The sequence below is a fragment of the Staurois parvus genome, unplaced genomic scaffold, assembly GCF_062004578.1.
Source record: "Staurois parvus isolate SC_StPar_1 unplaced genomic scaffold, SC_StPar_1.0 ptg000078l, whole genome shotgun sequence".
Taxonomy (NCBI): domain Eukaryota; kingdom Metazoa; phylum Chordata; class Amphibia; order Anura; family Ranidae; genus Staurois; species Staurois parvus.
The window spans coordinates 216,176-237,427 of NW_028317874.1; the positions used below are offsets into that span (position 1 = coordinate 216,176).

At 41.3% G+C, this 21,252-nt stretch overlaps 1 protein-coding gene across 1 annotated transcript in view; it reads left to right on the forward strand.

Annotated features, from left to right (window-relative positions):
* The window catches only part of FARSB (phenylalanyl-tRNA synthetase subunit beta), an 88,507-nt gene that overhangs the window by 56,413 nt on the left and 10,842 nt on the right, over positions 1–21,252 (forward strand). The window contains exon 16 of the mRNA XM_089669489.1: positions 4,820–4,972. Coding sequence (XP_089525615.1) covers positions 4,820–4,972 — 153 coding nt within the window. The remainder of the gene's footprint in view (positions 1–4,819; positions 4,973–21,252) is intronic.

Below are 21,252 nucleotides of genomic sequence, written 5' to 3' on the forward strand. Positions count from 1 at the left end.
AGCTGAGGAGGCAAGAGTCGGATTCCTGGAGCTAGGTTTTGGTAATAGCAAGTAGGTTAAGGGAGTGGGAGAGGAAGAGGTCATTGACAGTGGAAAGTTTGTTAGAGACTGAGTGGGCATTCCAGAGGGCACATACAGTCAGGTCCATAAATATTGGGACATCGACACAATTCTAACATTTTTGGCTCTATACACCGCCACAATGGATTTGAAATGAAACGAACAAGATATGCTTTAACTGCAGACTGTCAGCTTTAATTTGAGGGTATTTACATTCAAATCAGGAGAACGGTGTAGGAATTACAACAGTTTGCATATGTGCCTCCCACTTGTTAAGGGACCAAAAGTAATGGAACAGAATAATAATCATAAATCAAACTTTCACTTTTTAATACTTGGTTGCAAATCCTTTGCAGTCAATTACAGCCTGAAGTCTGGAACACATAGACATCACCAGACGCTGGGTTTTATCCCTGGTGATGCTCTGCCAAGCATCTACTGCAACTGTCTTCAGTTCCTGCTTGTTCTTGGGGCATTTTCCCCTCAGTTTTGTCTTCAGCAAGTGAAATGCATGCTCAATCGGATTCAGGTCAGGTGATTGACTTGGCCATTGCATAACATTCCACTTCTTTCCCTTAAAAAACTCTTTGGTTGCTTTTGCAGTATGCTTTGGGTCATTGTCCATCTGCACTGTGAAGCAGCATCCAATGAGTTCTGAAGCATTTGGCTGAATATGAGCAGATAATATTGCCCAAAACACTTCAGAATTCATCCTGCTGCTTTTGTCAGCAGTCACATCATCAATAAATACAAGAGAACCAGTTCCATTGGCAGCCATACATGCCCACGCCATGACACTACCACCACCATGCTTCACTGATGAGGTGGTATGCTTAGGATCATGAGCAGTTCCTTTCCTTCTCCATACTCTTCTCTTCCCATCACTCTGGTACAAGTTGATCTTGGTCTCATCTGTCCATAGGATGTTGTTCCAGAACTGTGAAGGATTTTTTAGATGTTGTTTAGCAAACTGTAATCTGGCCTTCCTGTTTTTGAGGCTCACCAGTGGTTTACATCTTGTGGTGAACCCTCTGTATTCACTCTGTGTCAAAGTCAACAATCAAGAGAAGACGTCACCACATACACCTACCTGTTGTGAAGGGTGTTTTCTTCACCAGGGAAAGAATTCTTCGGTCATCCACCACAGTTGTTTTCCATGGTCTTCCGGGTCTTTTGGTGTTGCTGAGCTCACCGGTGTGTTCCTTCTTTTTAAGAATGTTCCAAACAGTTGTTTTGGCCACGCCTAATGTTTTTGCTATCTCTCTGATGGGTTTGTTTTGTTTTTTCAGCCTAATGATGGCTTGCTTCACTAATAGTGACAGCTCTTTGGATCTCATCTTGAGAGTTGACAGCAACAAATTCCAAATGCAAATAGCACGCTTGAAATGAACTCTGGACCTTTATCTGCTCATAGTAATTAGGATAATGAGGGAATAACACACACCTGGCCATGGAACAGCTGAGAAGCCAATTGTCCCATTACTTTTGGTCCCTTAGCAAGTGGGAGGCACATATGCAAACTCAAATTAAAGCTGACAGTCTGCAGTTAAAGCACATCCAGTTTGTTTCATTTGAAATCCATTGTGGCAGTGTATAGAGCCAAAAATGTTAGAATTGTGTCGATGTCCCAATATTTATGGACCTGACTGTAAGGAGGGGCTGGCACGTGGAAGCAGGGGAATTGAGATAAGTGAGTGAGGGTTGCGGCTGCTGCCAGAGAAGGGAGATTGCTGCTTCTGTGGGTGGGAGTTTGATGGTGAAGGGCCAGGGTTTGGAGCGATGTCTCCGGAGGTTAGTAGTAGGAGGCTGAGGCAGGTGATGTAGGAGCTGGATTTATATGAGGGCAAATGCCGCAGTGATTTTGGAGCAGTGACATTATGTGGGCTAAGAGAGCAGGAGATATGTGCAATGATATTGAGAGGGCAGAAGTGAGGGTGATCTGTACAGGTTGTGAGGTGGGGAGGAGGGGTAAAGAAAAGAGATTTTGAGGATAGAGGGCATTATAGCAAAAAAGAAAGTTAGTAAGAGCATATTGGAGAGTGAGTCGAAATAAAAAAGGAAGGCTAGAGGAGAGAGCACTTGCAGGCTACTTGGGGTGGAGCAGTAATGTTTGTACTTGCCTTAGTTAAAGTGCCATGTTCTAAGTGCCATGTACTTAGCGCTGGAATGGCCAGCCTGTTCCCTAACAAAATCATTGGATTCAGGTGTTCCAAATACCTCCATGGTTACAGGTGTATAAAATCAAGCACCTGGACATGCAGACTGCTTCTACAATTATTTGTGAAAGAATGGGTCGCTGTCAGGAGCTCAGTGAATTCAAGAGTGGTACCGTGATAGATTGCCACCTGTGCAATAAGTCCATCTGTGAAATTCCATTGCTACTAAATATTCCTCGATCAACTGTTAGTGGTATTATAACAAAGTGTAAGCAACTGGGAACAACAGCAACTCAGCCACAAAGTGGTAGGCCATGTAAAATGACAGCAGATTCAATGCCTGCTGCGCAAAAGTCACCAACTGTTAGCATAGTCAGTAGCTAAAGACCGCCAAGCTTCATGTGGCCTTCAGATCAGCACAGCAAGAGTGCATATGGAGCTTCATGGAATGGGTTTCCATGGCTGAGCAGCTGCATCCAAGCCTTACATCACCAAGTGCAATGCAAAGCATCACATGCAGTGTTGTAAAGCACATCATCACTGGACTCTAGAGCAGTGGAGACGTGTTCTCTGGAGTGACAAATCATGCTTCTCTGTCTGACAATCCAGAGGACATGTCTGGGTTTGGCAGTTGCCAAAAGAGTGGTACTTGCCTGATTGCATTGGACGGGGGGATTATGGTGTGAGGTTGTTTTCAGGGGTTGGGCACTGAAGGGAACTTTTAAGGCATCAGCATACCAAGACATTTTGGACAATTTCATGCTCCCAACATGTGGGAACAGTTTGGGGATAGCCCCTTCCTGTGCACCAGTGCAGAAAGCAAGGTCCATAAAGACATGAATGAGCTAGTTTGGGGTGGAGGAACATGAATTTTATAATAATGTGTACTTGTGAGCTACTATGGTGATATAAAAAAATGTTTATAAATAGCTAACTCCTAAAAGTGTGATGGTGCATCAACACAAAAACACATACTCATGATACTGTGTGAAAATAGACAAATAAAATATTAAATGTGTCGCGCTCCACTACTCAAAAGTATTTACAATACTCTCCCCTTCAAACGTGCATAATATGGACTTCTATACTAGTTGATAGTAAATAATATAAATAAATGAATCTAAATAAATATTAATCCATAGTGGTATAATTTAAAATTAAAACACCCCTTGTGCTGTAATTAATTATAATACAATACTGCTAAATTAATAAAATTGATAAATCTATTCAAATTCTATGTGCGTGATATTAAAATTAATCAAATCAGATAAACAAAAAACCTCCATGCATAGTAATATATATGTGCAAAACATATATGTGCAAAAATGCAAAATACACAAAACAATTTTAAAAATAATAAATAATAAAAGGAACCTCTATTTAATCTTACTGTGCAAATGGTATAGTGTGCTCACCTCACTTATACAGCCTAAATCAGTGAGTAGAGCTATATACTAATTGTCCTTAACTTAGATGAAATATAAACGTCCCAATCTGTATATAAAAATATATGGAAAATATATTGCTGTTGAAGTGGACTGTAATGTTACTTTCCTTCCACTAGGTGGCCTCCCAATTTCTTCTGGGTTATGAGGGCTGGATGGATAGATACGGATATCTCCCCTCGTCCTGTGGGGGTCTATCTCCTATCTCCTCTTCTTCCCTTTTGCTCCTCCAATTTAGGCCATGAAAAAGAAAGATTCCCACATAGTGCTTTATCCTTTACAAAAGATTTTAATTTGTCTCCGGTAAAATGCGAACTCACATTCCACAAAGCAATACAGAGCGTTTTTCAATGTGTGCCCTTGCACAATAACAGTACTCGCCGTTCTGCTGAAAGTGGCGTCGTGACGTCAGAGCCCCTCCTCTACGCGTTACGCCACAGGGTCACGTGGCTTCCTCAGGGGGATACAATCAGATTCCCACTATGTGGGAATCTTTCTTTTTCATGGCCTAAATTGGAGGAGCAAAGGGGTGTTTTAATTTTAAATTATACCACTATGGATTAATATTTATTTAGATTTATTCATTTATATTATTTACTATCAACTAGTATAGAAGTCCATATTATGCACGTTTGAAGGGGAGAGTATTGTAAATACTTTTGAGTAGTGGAGCGCGACACATTTAATATTTTATTTGGGTGGAGGAACATGACTGGCCTGCTAGGAGTCCTGAGCTCAACCTGATAGAATACCTTTGGGATGAATTAGAGCTGACATTGCAAGCCAAGCCTTCTCGTCCGACATCAGTGCCTGACCTCACAAATGCGCTTGTGGAAGAATGGTCAAACATTCCCATAGACACACTCCTAAACCTTGTGAACAGACTTCCCAGAAGAGTTGAAACTATTATAGCTGCAAAGGGTGAGCCAACTCAATATTGAACCCTACGGACTGAGACTTGGATGGCATTAAAGTTCATGTGCGTTTAAAAGCAGGCGTCCCAATACTTTTGGCAATAAGCGCGTGTTTATGTGTGTGTGTGTGTGTGTGTATATGTGTGTATATATATGTGTGTGTGTGTATGTATATATATATATATAATTTTTTTTAATACTGTAAAACATAGCGAAATAAGCACTTATCATTGTGTTACTTTAGATGTTGGAGCCCGGAATCACCGACACCTGTGTGCTGTGTACTACAATAAAAATCCTGGCTTTGAGGTGATACATGGCCTGCTGGACCGGATAATGCAGTTATTGGCAGTGTGTCCCAGCACAGAGAAAGGATACCATATCAAGGCTGCAGAAGGTAGGATCCCATTCTGATTCTACATTGATATTTAAAAAATATTAAGTGGCAAAATATACATGAATATAGGAGCAGCCAAGTGTCTTTGGCTAATTTACTATATAAATATCAGAAATATGGACGTGCATTATAAAAAAAAATCTCTGACATAATAGAAAAGATGTTGCAGTAAGATGAAGAATGATTTAATTTGTATGTCTAGCTTTTTCAAATTTTGGATAGAGTGGGGAAGGTTTAATACCTCTCTTAGGTTTTTACTGCTATCTAGGGCTTTAATAGAGATCTATCTCCTCACTTTTTGATCTGCTGACAACAGTCTCACTAGACAGGAATTGAGGATAAAGCTCCAGCTGTAGCACAGCAGAAATAATAACACTTTTTGTAGAGTAGGGGAAGGCTAGAACCCCTGTCAGTTTTTATTAGCTTTCTCTGTTTTGCAAAACTTGTTGTAACTGGAAAGGGAGGGAAACTCTTTCTGAGAGGGGCTCTAATGCTTTCCCTTTCTAATCTGCACCTCTCTAGTCCATGCTCATTGACAGCACAACTCAAACCTTTCCAGCCAGCAAAAGTCAGCCCTTTAAAAGTTTTTGTAATGGCAGAGGCTTTGCATGAACTCCCTGGTGATGTGACCACTGTTATTGGCTGTCACATTGGTCACGGGATTGGGAGTCTACCCCATGTGCTCCTGATCATAACCAGTGACCGGAAGCAGTCAGTGACCATGTGGTCACTATGTCCAGGGCACTGAGTGGTCAGAACTCCCAGTACAAACAAGAGACGCTGGTTATAGGCATATATGTGGCAGCTCTCTTAAAGCATACTGCTGTGCTGCCGCACATAGGGCAAACCGCCAATAAAGAAGTCAAAGAGCATAAAATAGATAAAGGCTCTTCTGCTCCAGAGGGACCTGAGTTTTTTCCTGGGTCACCAATGAATTGCTAAGGCGAAGTAGCCGTGTGCAGGTCTTAATAGCTTGACTTCTTCTACTTGCCTTGCTGTCAGAAACTTGTGGACTGGAATAACAGGACCTGTTCCCACTTATACATTGTTATTCAGATGTCTTGCTGCAGATAAATGCAATTCATTATTTCTATAAAGCATGTTCACCTCATTGTACTTCAGTACAGCACTAAACATTTCAGCAGGTTGCATTGTTCGCAATAATATAAATTAATAGAGGCCTGGACTCAAACAGTTATGATTTACTATGTTATAAGGAACAATTGTGCATGCAGTGGCCTGAAAATAGACCTTTTTATATTGAATTCCTCCTGAAAAATAGTAGTGAATTTCCTGGTATGTGAGTGTGCCTAGACACTCCTGTGCTTACAGCCTCATAGCTGTATATCTGCAGTTTGAGATTAAAGCTGGCCTTACAGTGACTGAAATTTGTCTGGTTCAGGAGGGAGCAGCTGAATTTCCCTCTTGAAAGAAGTTGATTTTTTTTTTGTCGACTTCTCTTGACTGGACAAGTTGAAAAATTTTCCTCAGTTAGAGGCTGCAGCCACAGGGGGTGCCACTGTCAGAATACAATGTCCTGACCGAATGAATTAAAAAAACCTACAGTGCATGGCCAGCTTTAGTTATTGCTGCCCCTGACTGCTAATCTTCAGAGAATTGGTGATATCACTATCGCGCTGCTTACTGTTCTCCCTACTGGATGCTCTGACATGAAGAAACAAACTCCTGCCTCTATGGGATGGCCGTCTCCACACAGCGACACAACAAGAACAAAGTAAGTCAGCAGTAGGGAAAGATTTTCTAAAGCAAGACCACAGTCAATAATGGTGACTAGTCCTTTGCCTTCTACCACCTTATTTTGGCCACAGCTTTCAGAGATCAGTTTCTCTCTCTGTTTTCCTTCTGAAATAGATGGTAAATGCACAAAAATGCATGTATCTTGTATTTTCATCGGATTTTCTATGGAGATTTTCCATTCCTCCGTGTTTTTGCACCTGTTTTGCACCATATAACAAGCATTCTATGTTGAGCAAATATTACCAAGAAGATACCTTTAATATATGAAAAGCACATGTAGTAGCACAACTCATAGGAGTCTATTTATAAAACATTCACTGTGTGGATGTCTTAATCAGGGCTTTTTTTTTTCTTTTTTTTAAGAAAATAGGTGCCATGACCCTCAGATTCCCCTTCCCCTATTCACACACACACCCTCCAAACTGCATCAAATAGTGGATGTGGTCAAATTTTCACTAACAGTAGGAGGGTCTTAAAAGGACATTAAATACCAGGAGTGCATTAGATACAGAGTGCAGAGTTTGGGGGGATTACACACAGTGCAGAGGTCAGGCGTGCACTGCATACAGAGTGCAGAGTTCAGGCATGCACTGCATACAGAGTGCAGAGTTCAGCCTCCTTCCACAGCTGCTTACCTCTGCATCTCACTCTTACCCCTCTTCAGCTCTGATCCCTGAATGCACCCCCCACCCTCCACTGCCCCCATCTCTCCCCCCTCCTCCTTAAAAGCTCCACCATCTTCCACATATCTTTCTTTTATTTCTGTATTGAGCTGACGCACCCAGCCGACTCTTGTACCTGCACACTGTAGGAGGCTCCACATCTCTCACTTGTAGGGAGATAATCCATTGGGGGTGTTGGCATTCGCACTGCACCCCGGGGACCTGCATCTCCCTTGTCCTCATGAGCACTCAGTGGGGGCTGCTCAGGAGATTTGTGGAAGCCGTTGGGGGACAAGCTGTCACTTGTAAAAACAGAAGCCAGACTTCTGTGTTTACAAGTGATAGTGGTGAGCAGGGAGCAGAAGGTCTGAGCCACAGGTGGTGAAACTGTGCCCTGGTCTTAACTATTTGCATAAGCACTACAAAGGTTTGCTGTATTGTTGGTTATATAATAATTCCCTATGATCTTCTGCTGCATTATGCAGCATTTATCCTGAAAAACATTTTAAAAAAATACTGCATATGAGCCACTAGATGGAGCTGATGATCATAGCAGGTAATTATATTACACACAATACAGCAAACATTCTTGGTGCATGTGTGAATGAAACAGCAAATGTTTTATATATAGACCCCTTACTGTGTTACTGCATGTATATTTTTTTCACCAAATTACATGTTTACTAAAATTGCACTAGGGATAGTGTGGAGTGGTTGTAAACAGAGACCTGAAAGAATTTAATCTGTCAGAACAATACTATTTATCAGCAATTATGTGATGTGACTTACCTTACCAACCCAATCCAATGATATCAACTTGTAATGAAAAAAAAGGAGGCTTCCACTGTTAACCTCTCCTTTGGCAAATGCTAATAACATGGCTGCCATGCTGATTCAGAAGCTTCAATTCAATTATACTAATAAAAAATAAAAATAAAAAAAGTGTGATATCTGTTTCTACTGTAAAAGATTGTAGATATAGAACTATATATATGTGTTGTATTAATTTCATAAGTAGTACTGTATTTAAATGATGTTTTATCTGTCAGTATGTGTTCTGTATACATGTTCAATACTTCTAAATTGGCATATATGATATACTGTACATCATTTTGTACAAAATCCGTTTTTAATATGTTTTGGCAAGCTGTCCTGATGTATATGTTTTTTTTTAACCACTTGAGTACAAGTCTGTATAGTTTATTACCATTTTTCAGTTTTGAGTGCTGCAATAGGTTGACAATTACTCATCATGCAACACAGTACCCAAATAAATTTTATGTCTTTTTTTTTTTAGACAATTTTTTTAGTGGTGTTTAATAATCACTTTATTTTTTACTAAAAAATTTGGTTTGTTTACATTTCTTTAATGTCTTCCCACTGGCTGTACGTATATATGTGGCTTTTCGGCAGTTGGACTTTAATGCTGAGAGGCCGCATATATCCTTCGCAAAAATAAACATTTTAGTGTTGAAAGCGCATGCCTTGCATGCTCCCATCAGTTACTGCCTACTTGTGATTGGGAGCTTTCTGATCATATGACCGGTCTGACTGCCAATTGCAGTGGTCACTTGATCGGAATGTCCACTTATGCCTCCCTGCATACAGAATCTCTTAAAGGGCCAGGAGGTGGTAAAAAAAAAAAATGTTCCACAATATTTGGTGGTCGGTGGCATTTTAACACCCTCTCCCCCTCCCCAGTGACAGTACTTTCTATTGTAGGTTGAAAACACATATCCATAGCCTGCCAGCAGCAGCATTTTCAGCCATTGTCATGTGTGCTCTTTCACTTGGCAATTCTTTTGTCATTCAGTGTGATGCAATTTTCAGCTCATTCATTTGAATGGGCTGAAATTGCATTGGATGCAGCAAAAGCAGTGCATGCACTACTGTTAAAAATGCTCTGTAACCGGATCACATGGCAATGCAGTACCATGCGATCCGGTGCAGGGAAATGCACTGCGTTTGGGGTACCGCCAGATGGCAGCACAGTGGCTAAGTGGTTTGCACTTTCTTCTGGCAGCACTAGGGTCGACGGTCAAATCCCAACCACGGTACAACCTGCCTGGCGTTTGTTCTCTCTGTGCTTACTTGGGTTTCCTTCAGGTACTCAGGTTTCCTTTCACACTTCAAAGACATGCTGGTAGGTTAATTGGCTCCCATATAAATTGGCCCTAGTAAGTGTATGTGTGAATGTGCATTAGAGACCTTAGACTATATGCCCCTTGAGGGCAGGGGCTGATGTGAATGTGTAATAAATATGTAAAGCGCCGCATAAACTGAGCCACTATATAAGTACCTGTAATAAATAATCTATTGACACCCGCAGCAGATCTCACACCCAGTGCGTTTGGAACGCAGTGTGGAAAATTGACACAGAACGCAGGTTTCCTGCACCGTGTTTTGGTTTGAACAAGCTCATAGGGTTGTTCAGACCTTAAGCTACCCATAGATGGCTGATGTCGCCTCAAAAATGAAGGTCAAGGGGCCGTCTGCCTTAGTGCCAGTTCCAATTAACAATTAATTGGGTATTCTAGCTGGTACAGTACTGCTGCTTTGCTTCAGGTTTTGGGACTATTTTGCCAAAAAAAAGTGTCAACCAAAATTCAAATATAAATGTTTGTGGAGTTGACTGTCATCTCATGTCATGTTAGAGTACAACAGTGGTAATATTTTGGATCCTAAACATAATTGCAGGTCTAAATAGATATCCATATTTCTGGCTTCAGCCTTACCAAGCTCTGAAAATTGTAGTAGATGGATGTGGGCTGTTGATGTGCTGGAATTTAAATGTGCACATTAGCCGCTCCTTGAGGTCTTTGGTTGTGTTGCACTCTAGATTAGCCCCACTGATCCCCATATGTTTACAGCTGTTGCCTCTATAAAAAGTCTCTAAAAGCATATGCATAATATTGAGATTTCCACGCACCTTCTGTCCCTTTAACACACTCAGGGAGTGAACACCTGACCCGGGTCACAACCTCTGCTCCTCTCTATGGGCAGGAGCCGTGAAAAATTAGCACAGTGAAATTGTGATGTCTTGGCTTAGGATTTGCAAGAGCAATCATTGTAACCCAAGCTGTGTTTTAGCTGTTGTCTTATTCTGTTAGGGAATTGGATTATTATCAGCAAGGCTGAGATCTTCAGGAATTGCTTGTTATGAATTACATTAGCTCTTCTGCTCTACAGAGCCCCAGAAATCATTGGTGATAAAAAGACATGGAAGCAAAGTGGAAACCACTCTTAGACTCAAAAGTGTATTTTTGGCAAATCGGTGTACATTGATAGAATGGGTATCCTAACACATCAGGTTTTTACTTAAATGGAGTTTCATTACTACTGATTGGTGATTGTGACAGCATAAATACAGAATTTTACCTGACAATGTGTGTCTGTACTGTTGCAGAAGCAAGAACATATAGAAGGCCAGGTAAAAATAGTGAATTTTTTTTATTAATAAAGTCTAAAAATAGACAATTTTTTTTATTAATAAAGTGTATGGGTATCTCAAACTTTTTTTTGTATTGGATAGAATAGGGAAAGGTTAGAACCCTGTTTGGCTTTCCCCTGACTTCCTGACCTGGGGACAACCTGTTTGCCAGACTGGATGTAAAGGAATCTCTGAGTGCTGATCATTCCCTGCTCCCTCCAAAAAAAAAAAAATTAAGTTTGGGCTATGGATTCGCTTTGTTATTACTGCACTCATTGTGCAGTGCAGTAAGTGATAATGGAGCTGCATTTGATCCAGAAAGAGGCAAAAAAAAGCCCTGGTCTGATTTGCTCCAACATGGAATATTCCTTACAGATTTAAAAGGCACCAAAACCCCAATGGTGTGCAAAATTGAGTTCAGGGACACACAGAATAATTCACAAAGTTTAAAGTGTAAGTCCAGACAAAATTTGTTTAGTTTTTAGAGCGGGGAAGGACCTTGACGTCTTTTACCATTTTATCCAGGACTCCATTAGAAAGATCTTCCCTCTTTTTCTGGCTCAATAACAATGGTTTCTCTAAACAGGAAGTGAAGGAAAACGTTCAACATCTATATACACTCACCTGCCAGTTTATTAGGTACACCTGTTTAATTGCTTGGCAACACAATTTGCTAATCAGCCAATCACATGACAGTAACTCAAAGCATTTAGGCATGTAGAAGTGGTAAAGTTGACTTGCTGAAGTTCAAACCGAAAATCAGAATGGGGAAGAAAGGGGATTTAATTGACTTTGAACGTGACATGGTTGTTGGTGCCAGACGGGCTGGTCTGAGTATTTAAAAAACTGCTGATGTACTGGGATTTTCACACACAACCATCTCTAGGGTTTACAGAGAATGGTCTGAAAAAGAGAAAATATCCAGTGAGCAGCAGTTGTGTGGATGAAAATGCCTTGTTGATGTCAGAGGTCAAAGGAGAATGGGCAGACTAGTTGCTGCAACATTCAGATGGTAGGGTCAGCATTTGGCATAAACAACATGAAAGCATGGATCCATCCTGCCTTGTATCAATGGTTCAGGCTGGTGGTAGTATTATAATGGTGTGGGAGATATTTTCTTGGCACTAGCATAGTGTACCTAATAAAGTGGCTGGTGAGTGTAGACAGAAAACATTTTTCACTGAAGTAATGGAAGACTAGAACCCCCCAACTTTTTTTTTTCTATTCCTGTTGCAATTGTTGTCACCGTAACAGTAAGTGAGGGTAAATATTTGTAACGGAGGCACGGGTAGCAGTGAAAACTCAACTGAAGTTTCTTTCTGTCCCCACTCAATACAGAATGAAAATAACATTTTGTTTTGGTCAGTTCACCCAAATCGATATTTAATTTATTGGTGGATGCTGAAAGGTTAAAGTGGAAGTCTGGTCACAACCTAAGTAAAGCTGGGTACACACCCACAGTTATTTTTCATTCAACCAGCATGTTGAATGAAAAACAAAATGACAGATCCCTGTATCAATACAAGTGATGTTAATGCAGGAATCTCTTCTGCTGACACATTGTACTCTGACAGCGGGGCCTGGGACTCCTCCCACCGGAATACGCTGGTTTTCCAGCTTGACCATTCGGTAGAAGCTAATCATTGGACCAGCTTCTGTTGTACACACGTACTAAAAGTCGTCTGGTTCAGCTGGCCTTAAACCACCCCCAATCTATGCCCTATACTAACTACCCTGTATAATGCTTCTACTTACCTGATCTAAGGGCTCTCCGGTCTGGTCATGTGATCTCCCCAGCAGTGGGCTTCAGGGGAGAGGGAAGAGCACCGACAATGGCCACAGAGCCTGGGTGGTGATGACACCCATAGACTTACTATGGGGCATCTATTGTTGTCTGTCGTTACTCTCCCCTGAGAGCCAATCACGTGATCGAACCGGAGGACCCTTACATTAGCTTAAGTATACACATCTTTCCTTTACAGGATAGTCAGTATAGGGTTTAGAATGGGGGTGGGAGCAGGTTTAGGCTTTGTCTGGACTTCCACTTTAACCTGACCTTTTGTTAAATCTCTCAGGCACTCCATTAGATTCATGTCACACTTGCAAGTGACAGGACAGCTTTATAGGTGCAGAGAAATCCTTACCTGCTTCCTTGCCTAATGACCACATAAGCAAGACATCGCTCAGTTGCTGCAACAGAGGGAGCGACACAGTATAAGCAGAAGCAATCTGTATATAGTGATCTTGCCACTAGTAAGGCCTCTTTCACACGGGCGGTTGTTCTGCCGCTTGTAAATGCATGTTTTTTTTTTTTTCATTTTAAAATTTCAACACTCCTGGCACAGAGATCACTCACATTTGTACATTGTGTTTATCAGGGATTACATGTGTTTACATGTGGCTGCGTTTAGCTGTGGTAGTAAATTCTTGCCTTTTCTATAGCAACTGATTACTGTATTTTTCTTTGTACTGAGATTAACTCCATTTATGTACAGATAGCTGCGGTACATCACTCCTGGACGCTGTCAACTTTATTTTTCCTAAACGCATAAAACCATATGTTATGAAAACGTTGCGAAACGCAGTGTGTGAATGGAGCCATAGGGATGCATAAGTTTCTCTAACTGTAGCTAAAAGCTGAAATCTAACCGTCCGTGTAAAAGGGGCCTTTTTGGGCTTATTGTGATGTCTGAGCTTAGATTCCTGGGTCTGCACACTGACTGTGCCCATCATGAGGGTTTCCAGTCTCCCTGTTGGCTTTTATTATATTTTATTAGGAAGAATGTCACAAAAGGGACTGAAACTCAAATATGGGTGAGAATACTCCAAATGCACATGTGGACAAGAACCAAGGCAGATAAAGCCATGGCTAATTCAGCCTAATAGGCTCAACCTATAGCCAGAATATGACTTTTGGGTGGACTAATTACTGACTGGTGGAAAACTTGCTTAGAACCCTGAGCCCTATTATTCTAACATTTTCTAAGTGACTTATTGAAACAATGAACAGGTGTATTAGAGGTGTTTGCACCTGCTGACACACAAGTGTAGATAATTGTATTTCAAGCCCTCCACCCTTACACGCTGAATATGTGCTGTACTTTACAGGGTGGGTGGCACCCCCTCGTGCATTAAGCGTATCACAATTTACTGGAGCCAGCAGGCACCCTAATGTTAGTCGCACCTGTAACTGCCACTTTCCCTGAAATATCTGAGGTCCACTAAGCGGGCATGAAATGCAGGGAGTGCTTTAAATAATAATTAAGAAAAGCTAGTGAAACCCAGAATAGGAAATTAATTGATGTCTAAGGCATTCAATTATGTCATCACAGCTGGAGATTTTGCCTGAGTGTAGATACAGTTTGATGGGTCATTATCAGCTCCCTGTGGGGTCCCTTGTGTAACTAGTGCCTTTAATCTGCACTGTATATTGAATTAATAATAGTCTTGTTATTCTTATACCACGCCTGTCTGTACCTGCTGTGTACAGAACATACACTGCCCCTACCACCATGACCCTGCCTGGTCTAAGTATTGTTCCATTTTGAAAAGAGTCAGTCGCAGTTTAGCTTATGCAAGAATTTACATATACAGTCTTAAGTTATCATAAAATGCAGACTTTTCAATGAAAGGTTTATATTTATGTCATTTTAACTTAAAAGTATAACTAAAGGCTAAACTTTTTATTTAGCTTTGGATACAGTGGAGATGGATTTAGAAGACTTGTCAGTTTTTATTGCTGTCTGTACCTCCGTTAAAGAGATTCTTCCTCTCTATTTGTCCTGTTTACCATTATCATTGAAAGTCAAAGAAAATCCCACATTTTGGGTTGTCCCCAGAAAAGTAATAAAGGGGAAATCTTCCAATGGGTGACTTGGGGGTCTCCAAGAAATTCCCTTAATTTGCAGGGATTTGTCTCGCTTCCTCTTTGGGTATGGGACAGGAAGTGTAGGAAAATCTCTGCAATGGGACACAGACAGTGAAAAGAAATATTGACAGGTTATATCCCCTCCCTTTAACCCTCCTATCGTTTTGCTCATGGTTCTACTTGAACTTACTGTAGCCCCTGAGTGATATGATGGACACTTCATGGGTTAAGGTAACCAAATGCATAAACTTAGATTATTTAACTGTGTTAATAGGAACTGTGCGTGATAGGGGCGGGTTTTTTTGCAATTAAAAACTGGTTGAAATTGCATAAGAAATTGCCATGTGTATGGCCAACATTAGAGGTATGATAGAGTAGAGATATGATTTCTTTCTGTGAGTTGCCTGTCTCAACCTGAAAATGCATCTTCTGAGTTTGAACAACTGTATCAGCTAATAGCACCCTTTAGTTAAAGGATAAGTTCACCTTTGGCCGCAGCTGCCACAACGTCTCCCCATGCTATCTGTCAAATTTGAAAACAGCGTGGCCGTGCAGGGCTCCGCCCCCAAGGCCACATCGTTCATTCATGGACTTCCGTGAATGAATGAATTGCAAGTCCCAACAGCCTTAGTGGCTGTGGGCTTGTAGTTTTCAATGAACTACCATGGTGCTGTGGAGCACTGTGGTAGTTCATTGAAGCTTCCTGTCAGAATATCTGCTTGACTGTGCATCCTGTATGGCAAACAGATATTTTGACAGGTCTGCCGGAGACCTGCATGATATCAGTCATCTACTGATCGTTGGTGCAATGCTTCCAGGCTCCTGTAGACAAAAATAATAAATGCACGTTCTTTTCCCTGCAAATAAATGTGCACTTATTATTTTTGTCTAAAAGGTGATTTTATCCTTTAAGAATAATGTAAATAACTAACTACAATGCCTTTTGTTTAATGGTGTGATGATTACTGAGGAGCTGGAAGACTGCATGGGTTTGGTTATCTGACAACATTGTCAAACCTTAGTGGGCCTCACACCCCTTGGCTTTTTTGTAAAGCCATTCTTAGATTTACATTCCCCTCTTATTAGGCATTATTTATTTCTATATAATATTACATGCATAAATGTTCACAAATATTTGTGCATCAGCTCCAACAGGATTCGTTATTTAAGAAGAACTAAAATAAAAGAGAAACTCATTGAAGTTCAGCTTTACCATGCTGCTGTTGTTTACAAAAAAGCAACCAGACCCTGTGATTCTCCTGGGCGGGAAGCTGCCTACTTCCTTTAAATTCACTTCAGCTCTGTGTGAAACAGCAGCCACTCAGTACCTCTGCCTTGCACATAGCCAGGAATAAGTTTCTGTTCAGAGTTGCACAGCTGATGTCTAGAGATTCCTAGAAAACGGTGACAGAAGATAGTTTACAACAACCTTTACTGTTAGATGGATGGCGAGAGGGATGGCCGGGTCACATTGAAGAGGACCTATAAGACTCACAAACGTTCAGTACTTCTCTTCTTGTAAAGTTGTACATCCGTCGGCAGTCAACACCTACTACTTTTTTTTGTTTGTTTTTGAGTGCTATTGCTTCAACCTTTTTATTATTGAGAATTCTGTTTGAGGAATATACTTGAAGGGAAATGAAGCAGAGCAGGAAGATTTTATCACAAAATTGTAGGTGATAGTGGAAGATTCAACTCATACTATGCTCAGTGGTTCTTTCACCAACCTTCAGTGGTTCCTCTCACCACCTACTTGCTGTGTCCTGTAGTGACATAGGGGTTGTGAGAGGAACTACTGAGTGCAACAGAGGACACAAGAAATTGACACTCCCAAAAGGGGATATCTCTTCAGCTGTGTGGCATAGGCATTGGGAGTCATAAGTATATACAAGCTTCTTTTCAGGCATAGTTACATAGTAGATATGGTTGAATAAAGACACCATTGCATCCAGTTCAACCTAAGTGTCTGTTTATGTCACTACGATTTTCAATATCCCTGTATATAGCGTTCGCTATGAAATACATCTAAATGTTTTTTAAAATATCTTCACTCCCTGCTGACACCACCAACTGTGGAATGGAGTTCCACATCCTTACAGCTCTAACAGCAAAGAATCCCTTACGCAGTTTAAGATTGAACTGCTTCTCATTCAACTTCATTGTGGGACCTTTTGTTTTCATTAGAGACCTCTGGTTAAATAGTTTCCCAATACTATAGTCACAGTTTAAAAGTTTGCATGTCGCTATCATATCCCTGTTAAACGTCTCTTCTCCTTGGAGAATAAGTTTAAAGTAGTTTGTGGTTTTTTTTTTGTTTGTTATTTTCCTTAAAAAAAAAAAAAACATCTTATACTTACCTACTGCGTGCGTAGTGGTTTTGCACAGAGCAGCCTAGATCCTCCTCTTCTCAGGACCCCGCAGGCTCTCCTGGCTCCTCCTTTCTGTCGGGTGCCCCCACCAGCAAGCATCTTGCTATGGGGGCACCCACTGCTCCGTGTGTCCATTCACACATAGAGCCACAACTTGGCCCCGCCTCCTCTCCTCATTGGCTGACTGGCTGTGATTGACAGCAGCGGGAGACCCAAGACAGCAAAGGCTGTCATTCACATCACTGGATCGCGATGAGGCTCAGGTAAGTATTGAGGGGCCTGGAGGCACTGCTGCACACAGAAGGTTTTTTACGTTCATGCATAGAATACATGAAGGTAAAAAACCTTCAGCCTTTACAACCACTTTAATGTTTGTAGCTGTTCCTCATAACTGAGGTCCTCCAGCCTCCTTTGTAGCTTTGTTGTCCTTCTCTGGACTTTCTCCAATTCAAGCGTACTCTTCCTGAAAATGGGTGACTAAAATTCGACCGCAAACTCAAGTTGTGTAAGCAGAGTTTTGGAAAGTGGCAGAAATATATTTTTATCTCTTGAGTAAATCACCTGCTTATTGCATGCTAGTAGCTAGCCTTGCTTGCTGCAGCTTGGGATTGCATGCTAAGGCTGAGTCTGTGATGCAGATCCTTTTCCCCCCTTGTGTGTAACATGCATGCATATTTTTGGCTCCGAAGTGCATTACCTTACAATTTTCAAAATTTCTGTAGTAGACACCTCTCCCCTAAACCTTAAAGTCTAAATGTCCAGACAAAGGGAGAATGTGCAGTCCACCTCCTTCTAGGCATTGCTCAGAGTCTGACAAACAAATTATTGTCACCTGGGTTGAATACACCAAATCTTTTGCAAATATCAAACTCAGAAAGTAAATATTTGCATAGGAGTTTTGGGGGGCTGCAACAATACTGTACAGAGGTGGGGGTGGAAAGTATAACCATTCTGTTCATGAAGTGTGACTTGGATGCAACTTTACACTCTCTGGCAATCAAGTAGCATCAAAGTAGTGCAGGAACCTTTATGTGTTCAAAGTCACATTTTTTGGCTCATAGAAAACTGACAGTTCTGTTCATCTAGTGCAACTTTGATGCGACTTTGCACTACTTTGATGCTATTTGAGTGCCAGAGAGTGTAAAGTTGCATGTTAGGGTTAAGGGCTAGGGTAAATATCAGGGTTAAGAACTAGAGTTGGGGTTAGTTGTAAATGTAAGGGTCAGCGGCAGTTTTTAGGGTTCGCATTCTACTGCTAACCCTAACAATTACTGCTAACTCTAATACTAACATTTAACCATAACCCTAGGGCAGCACAGTGCTTAAATGGTTAGCACTTCCCCCTAGCAGCCCTGGGGTCATTGGTTCCAATTCCAACCATGACACCACCTGCCTGGAGTTTGCATGTTCTCCCTGTGTCTGCGTGGGTTTCCTCCGTGTACTGCAGTTTCCAGCTCCTTGAGGGTTAGGGACTGATGGGAATGTACAATACATACACTCACCGGCCACTTTATTAAGTACACCTTGCTAGTACTGGGTTAGACACCCTTTTGCCTTCAGAACTGCCTTAATTCTTCGTGGCATAGATTCCACAAAGTGCTGGAGATATTCCTCAGAGATTTTGGTCCCTATTGACATGATAGCATCACGCAGTTGCTGCAGATTTGTTGGCTGCTCATCCATGATGTAAATCTCCCATTCCACCACATCCCAAAGGTGCTCTATTGGATTGAAATCTGGTGACTGTAGAGGCCATTGGAGAAACCAGTTTGAGATGATTGAGTTTTGTGACATGGTGCATTGTCCTGCTGGAAGTAGCCATCAGAAGATGGGTACACAGTAGTCATAAAGGGATGGACATGGTCAGCACCAATACTCAGGTAGGCCATGGCATTTAAATGATGCTCAATTGGTACTAAGGGGCCCAAAGTGTGCCGAGAAAATATCCTCCACAACATTACACCACCAGTCTGAACTGTTGATACAAGGCAAGATGGATCCATGCCTTTATGTTGTTTATGCCAAATTCTGACCTTACCATCGGAATGTCGCAGCTGAAATCAAGACTCATCAACAATGTTTTTCCAACCTTCTGTTGTCCAATTTTGGTGAGCCTGTGCGAATTGTAGCCTCTGTTTCCTGTTCTTAGCTGGCACCCATTATGGTCTTCTGCTGCTGTAGCCCATCTACTTCAAAGTTTGACGTGTTGTGCATTCAGAGATGGTATTCTGCATACCTTGGTTATAATGAGTGATTATTTGAGTTACTGTTTGGTTTTCTATCATCTCAAACCAGTCTGCCCATTCTCCTCTGATATCAACAAGGCATTTTCGTCCACACAACTGCCACTTAGTGGATATTTTTCCTTTTTTCGGACCGTTCTCTGTAAACCCTAGAAATGGTTGTGTGTGAAAATTCCAGTAGATCAGCAGTTTTTTAAATACTCAGATCAGCCTGTCTGGCATCAACAACCATGCCACATTGAAAGTCACTTAAATCCCCTTTCTTCCCCATTCTGATGTTCAGTTTGAGCTTCAGCAAATCGTCTTTACCATGTCCAGATGTCTAAGTGCATTGAGTTGCTGCCATTTGATTGGCTGATTAGCAATTTGTGTTTTACCAATCAATTGAACAGGTGTACTTAATAAAGTGGCCGGTGAGTGTATATGTAAAGTGCTGCATAAATTGATGGCGCTATATAAGTACGTGTAATGAAAACAACAAACAAAAACCCTAGCCCTTAATCATCACTTGCGACTTTGGACACATTAAGGGTCCTGCGCTACTTTGATGCGACTTTGTTGCTAGTCGAGTGCCAGAGAGTGTAAAGTCGCATAAAAATTGCATCAAAGTCGCACTACCTGAACAGAACAGTCATACCTTCTAATTTGCCAAAAACAATGCAATTTTGGACACATAAAGGCTCTTGCACTACTTTGATGCGACTTTAATGCTACTTGAGTGCGAGGGAGTGTACAGTCACATCAGAGTTGCACTACATGAATAGAACTGTCATACTTTCCTATTGGCCAAAAAAAAAACGCAAAACCCAACACTTGCATTTTTGTTTGCGAGCCCATTGAAGTCTAGTACACGCAAAACACAATCTGCTGTGGGAAAATGGTCCCTGACCCTTTCCAAAAAACACACCAGCTAAAAACACACAGATGTGAACTAGATCCATAGGAAACCATGTTAAATGGACTGTAGTGTGTTTCTGCAAAATGTACTAAAAAAACTCATAGGTGTGAACCAAGGCTTAAAGTGGTTGTAAACCTCAGAAATGAAATATGAACAATGCATATTATTATTATACAGGATTTATATAGCGCCAACAGTTTGCTCAGCGCTGTTCATTATAACAATATAATGGGAGACAGTACACGAGACAGTACAGTAACAATACGATTCAACACACGAGGGGTTTGAGGGCCCTGCTCCTTGGAGCTTACAATCTCTCTATAGTGTGTACATGTCTCAATCAAGAGCACTAATGGACATTTCTGTGTGCTGCCTCATTCCTCTGCAAACAGCTTGAGTTACGTCTGATGAGTTTTCCTGATACCAAGAGAAAAAAGGTGACAGGGAAGGCTCACACTGATTGACAGCCTCGGCTTTGTTCCTGTGTGCTGTGTGAAGGGGGGTGTCCCTGCCCTGCCCTCCCCTCCAATCAGCTCTCAAAGCTCTCCTCACTGAATGTAAATTCAGCTCCCCTCCCTCTGCTTTGCAGAATTGGTCGATCCTGTGTAAATTCTGCACTTTGAATGGATGTAGGGGGCAGACAGCGATAGATAAACAGGTACAACTTATGTTGGAGGATTTGTTTCATCTCTGTGTAGTGAGGCCAGTCACTTCACTGGGTATATTTCAGTGTTCACAACCACTGTAAGATTTAGGCTGTATGAAGCAGTGCAGTCATAAAGAAGCACTAAAAAATTTAAATATATATTCAACTAGAAAAGCTACAATTTCTGGGGAAATTGTGTGAAGTGTTCTTGCCTCCACCAGTAGTCTACAACTGGAGTGGGCGAAGTAACTGGGTGGAGTGGCTTGAGTGGCTGGAGTAAAAGGTTGGAGTGGGCAGAGTAACTGTGTGGAGTGTTTGGAGTGAGTAAAGATAGTAAACATTACACTAACCAATTGATTGATCAAATTTAAAAAGTGCACATGGCAAGCTTGATAGAGTGAGAAAT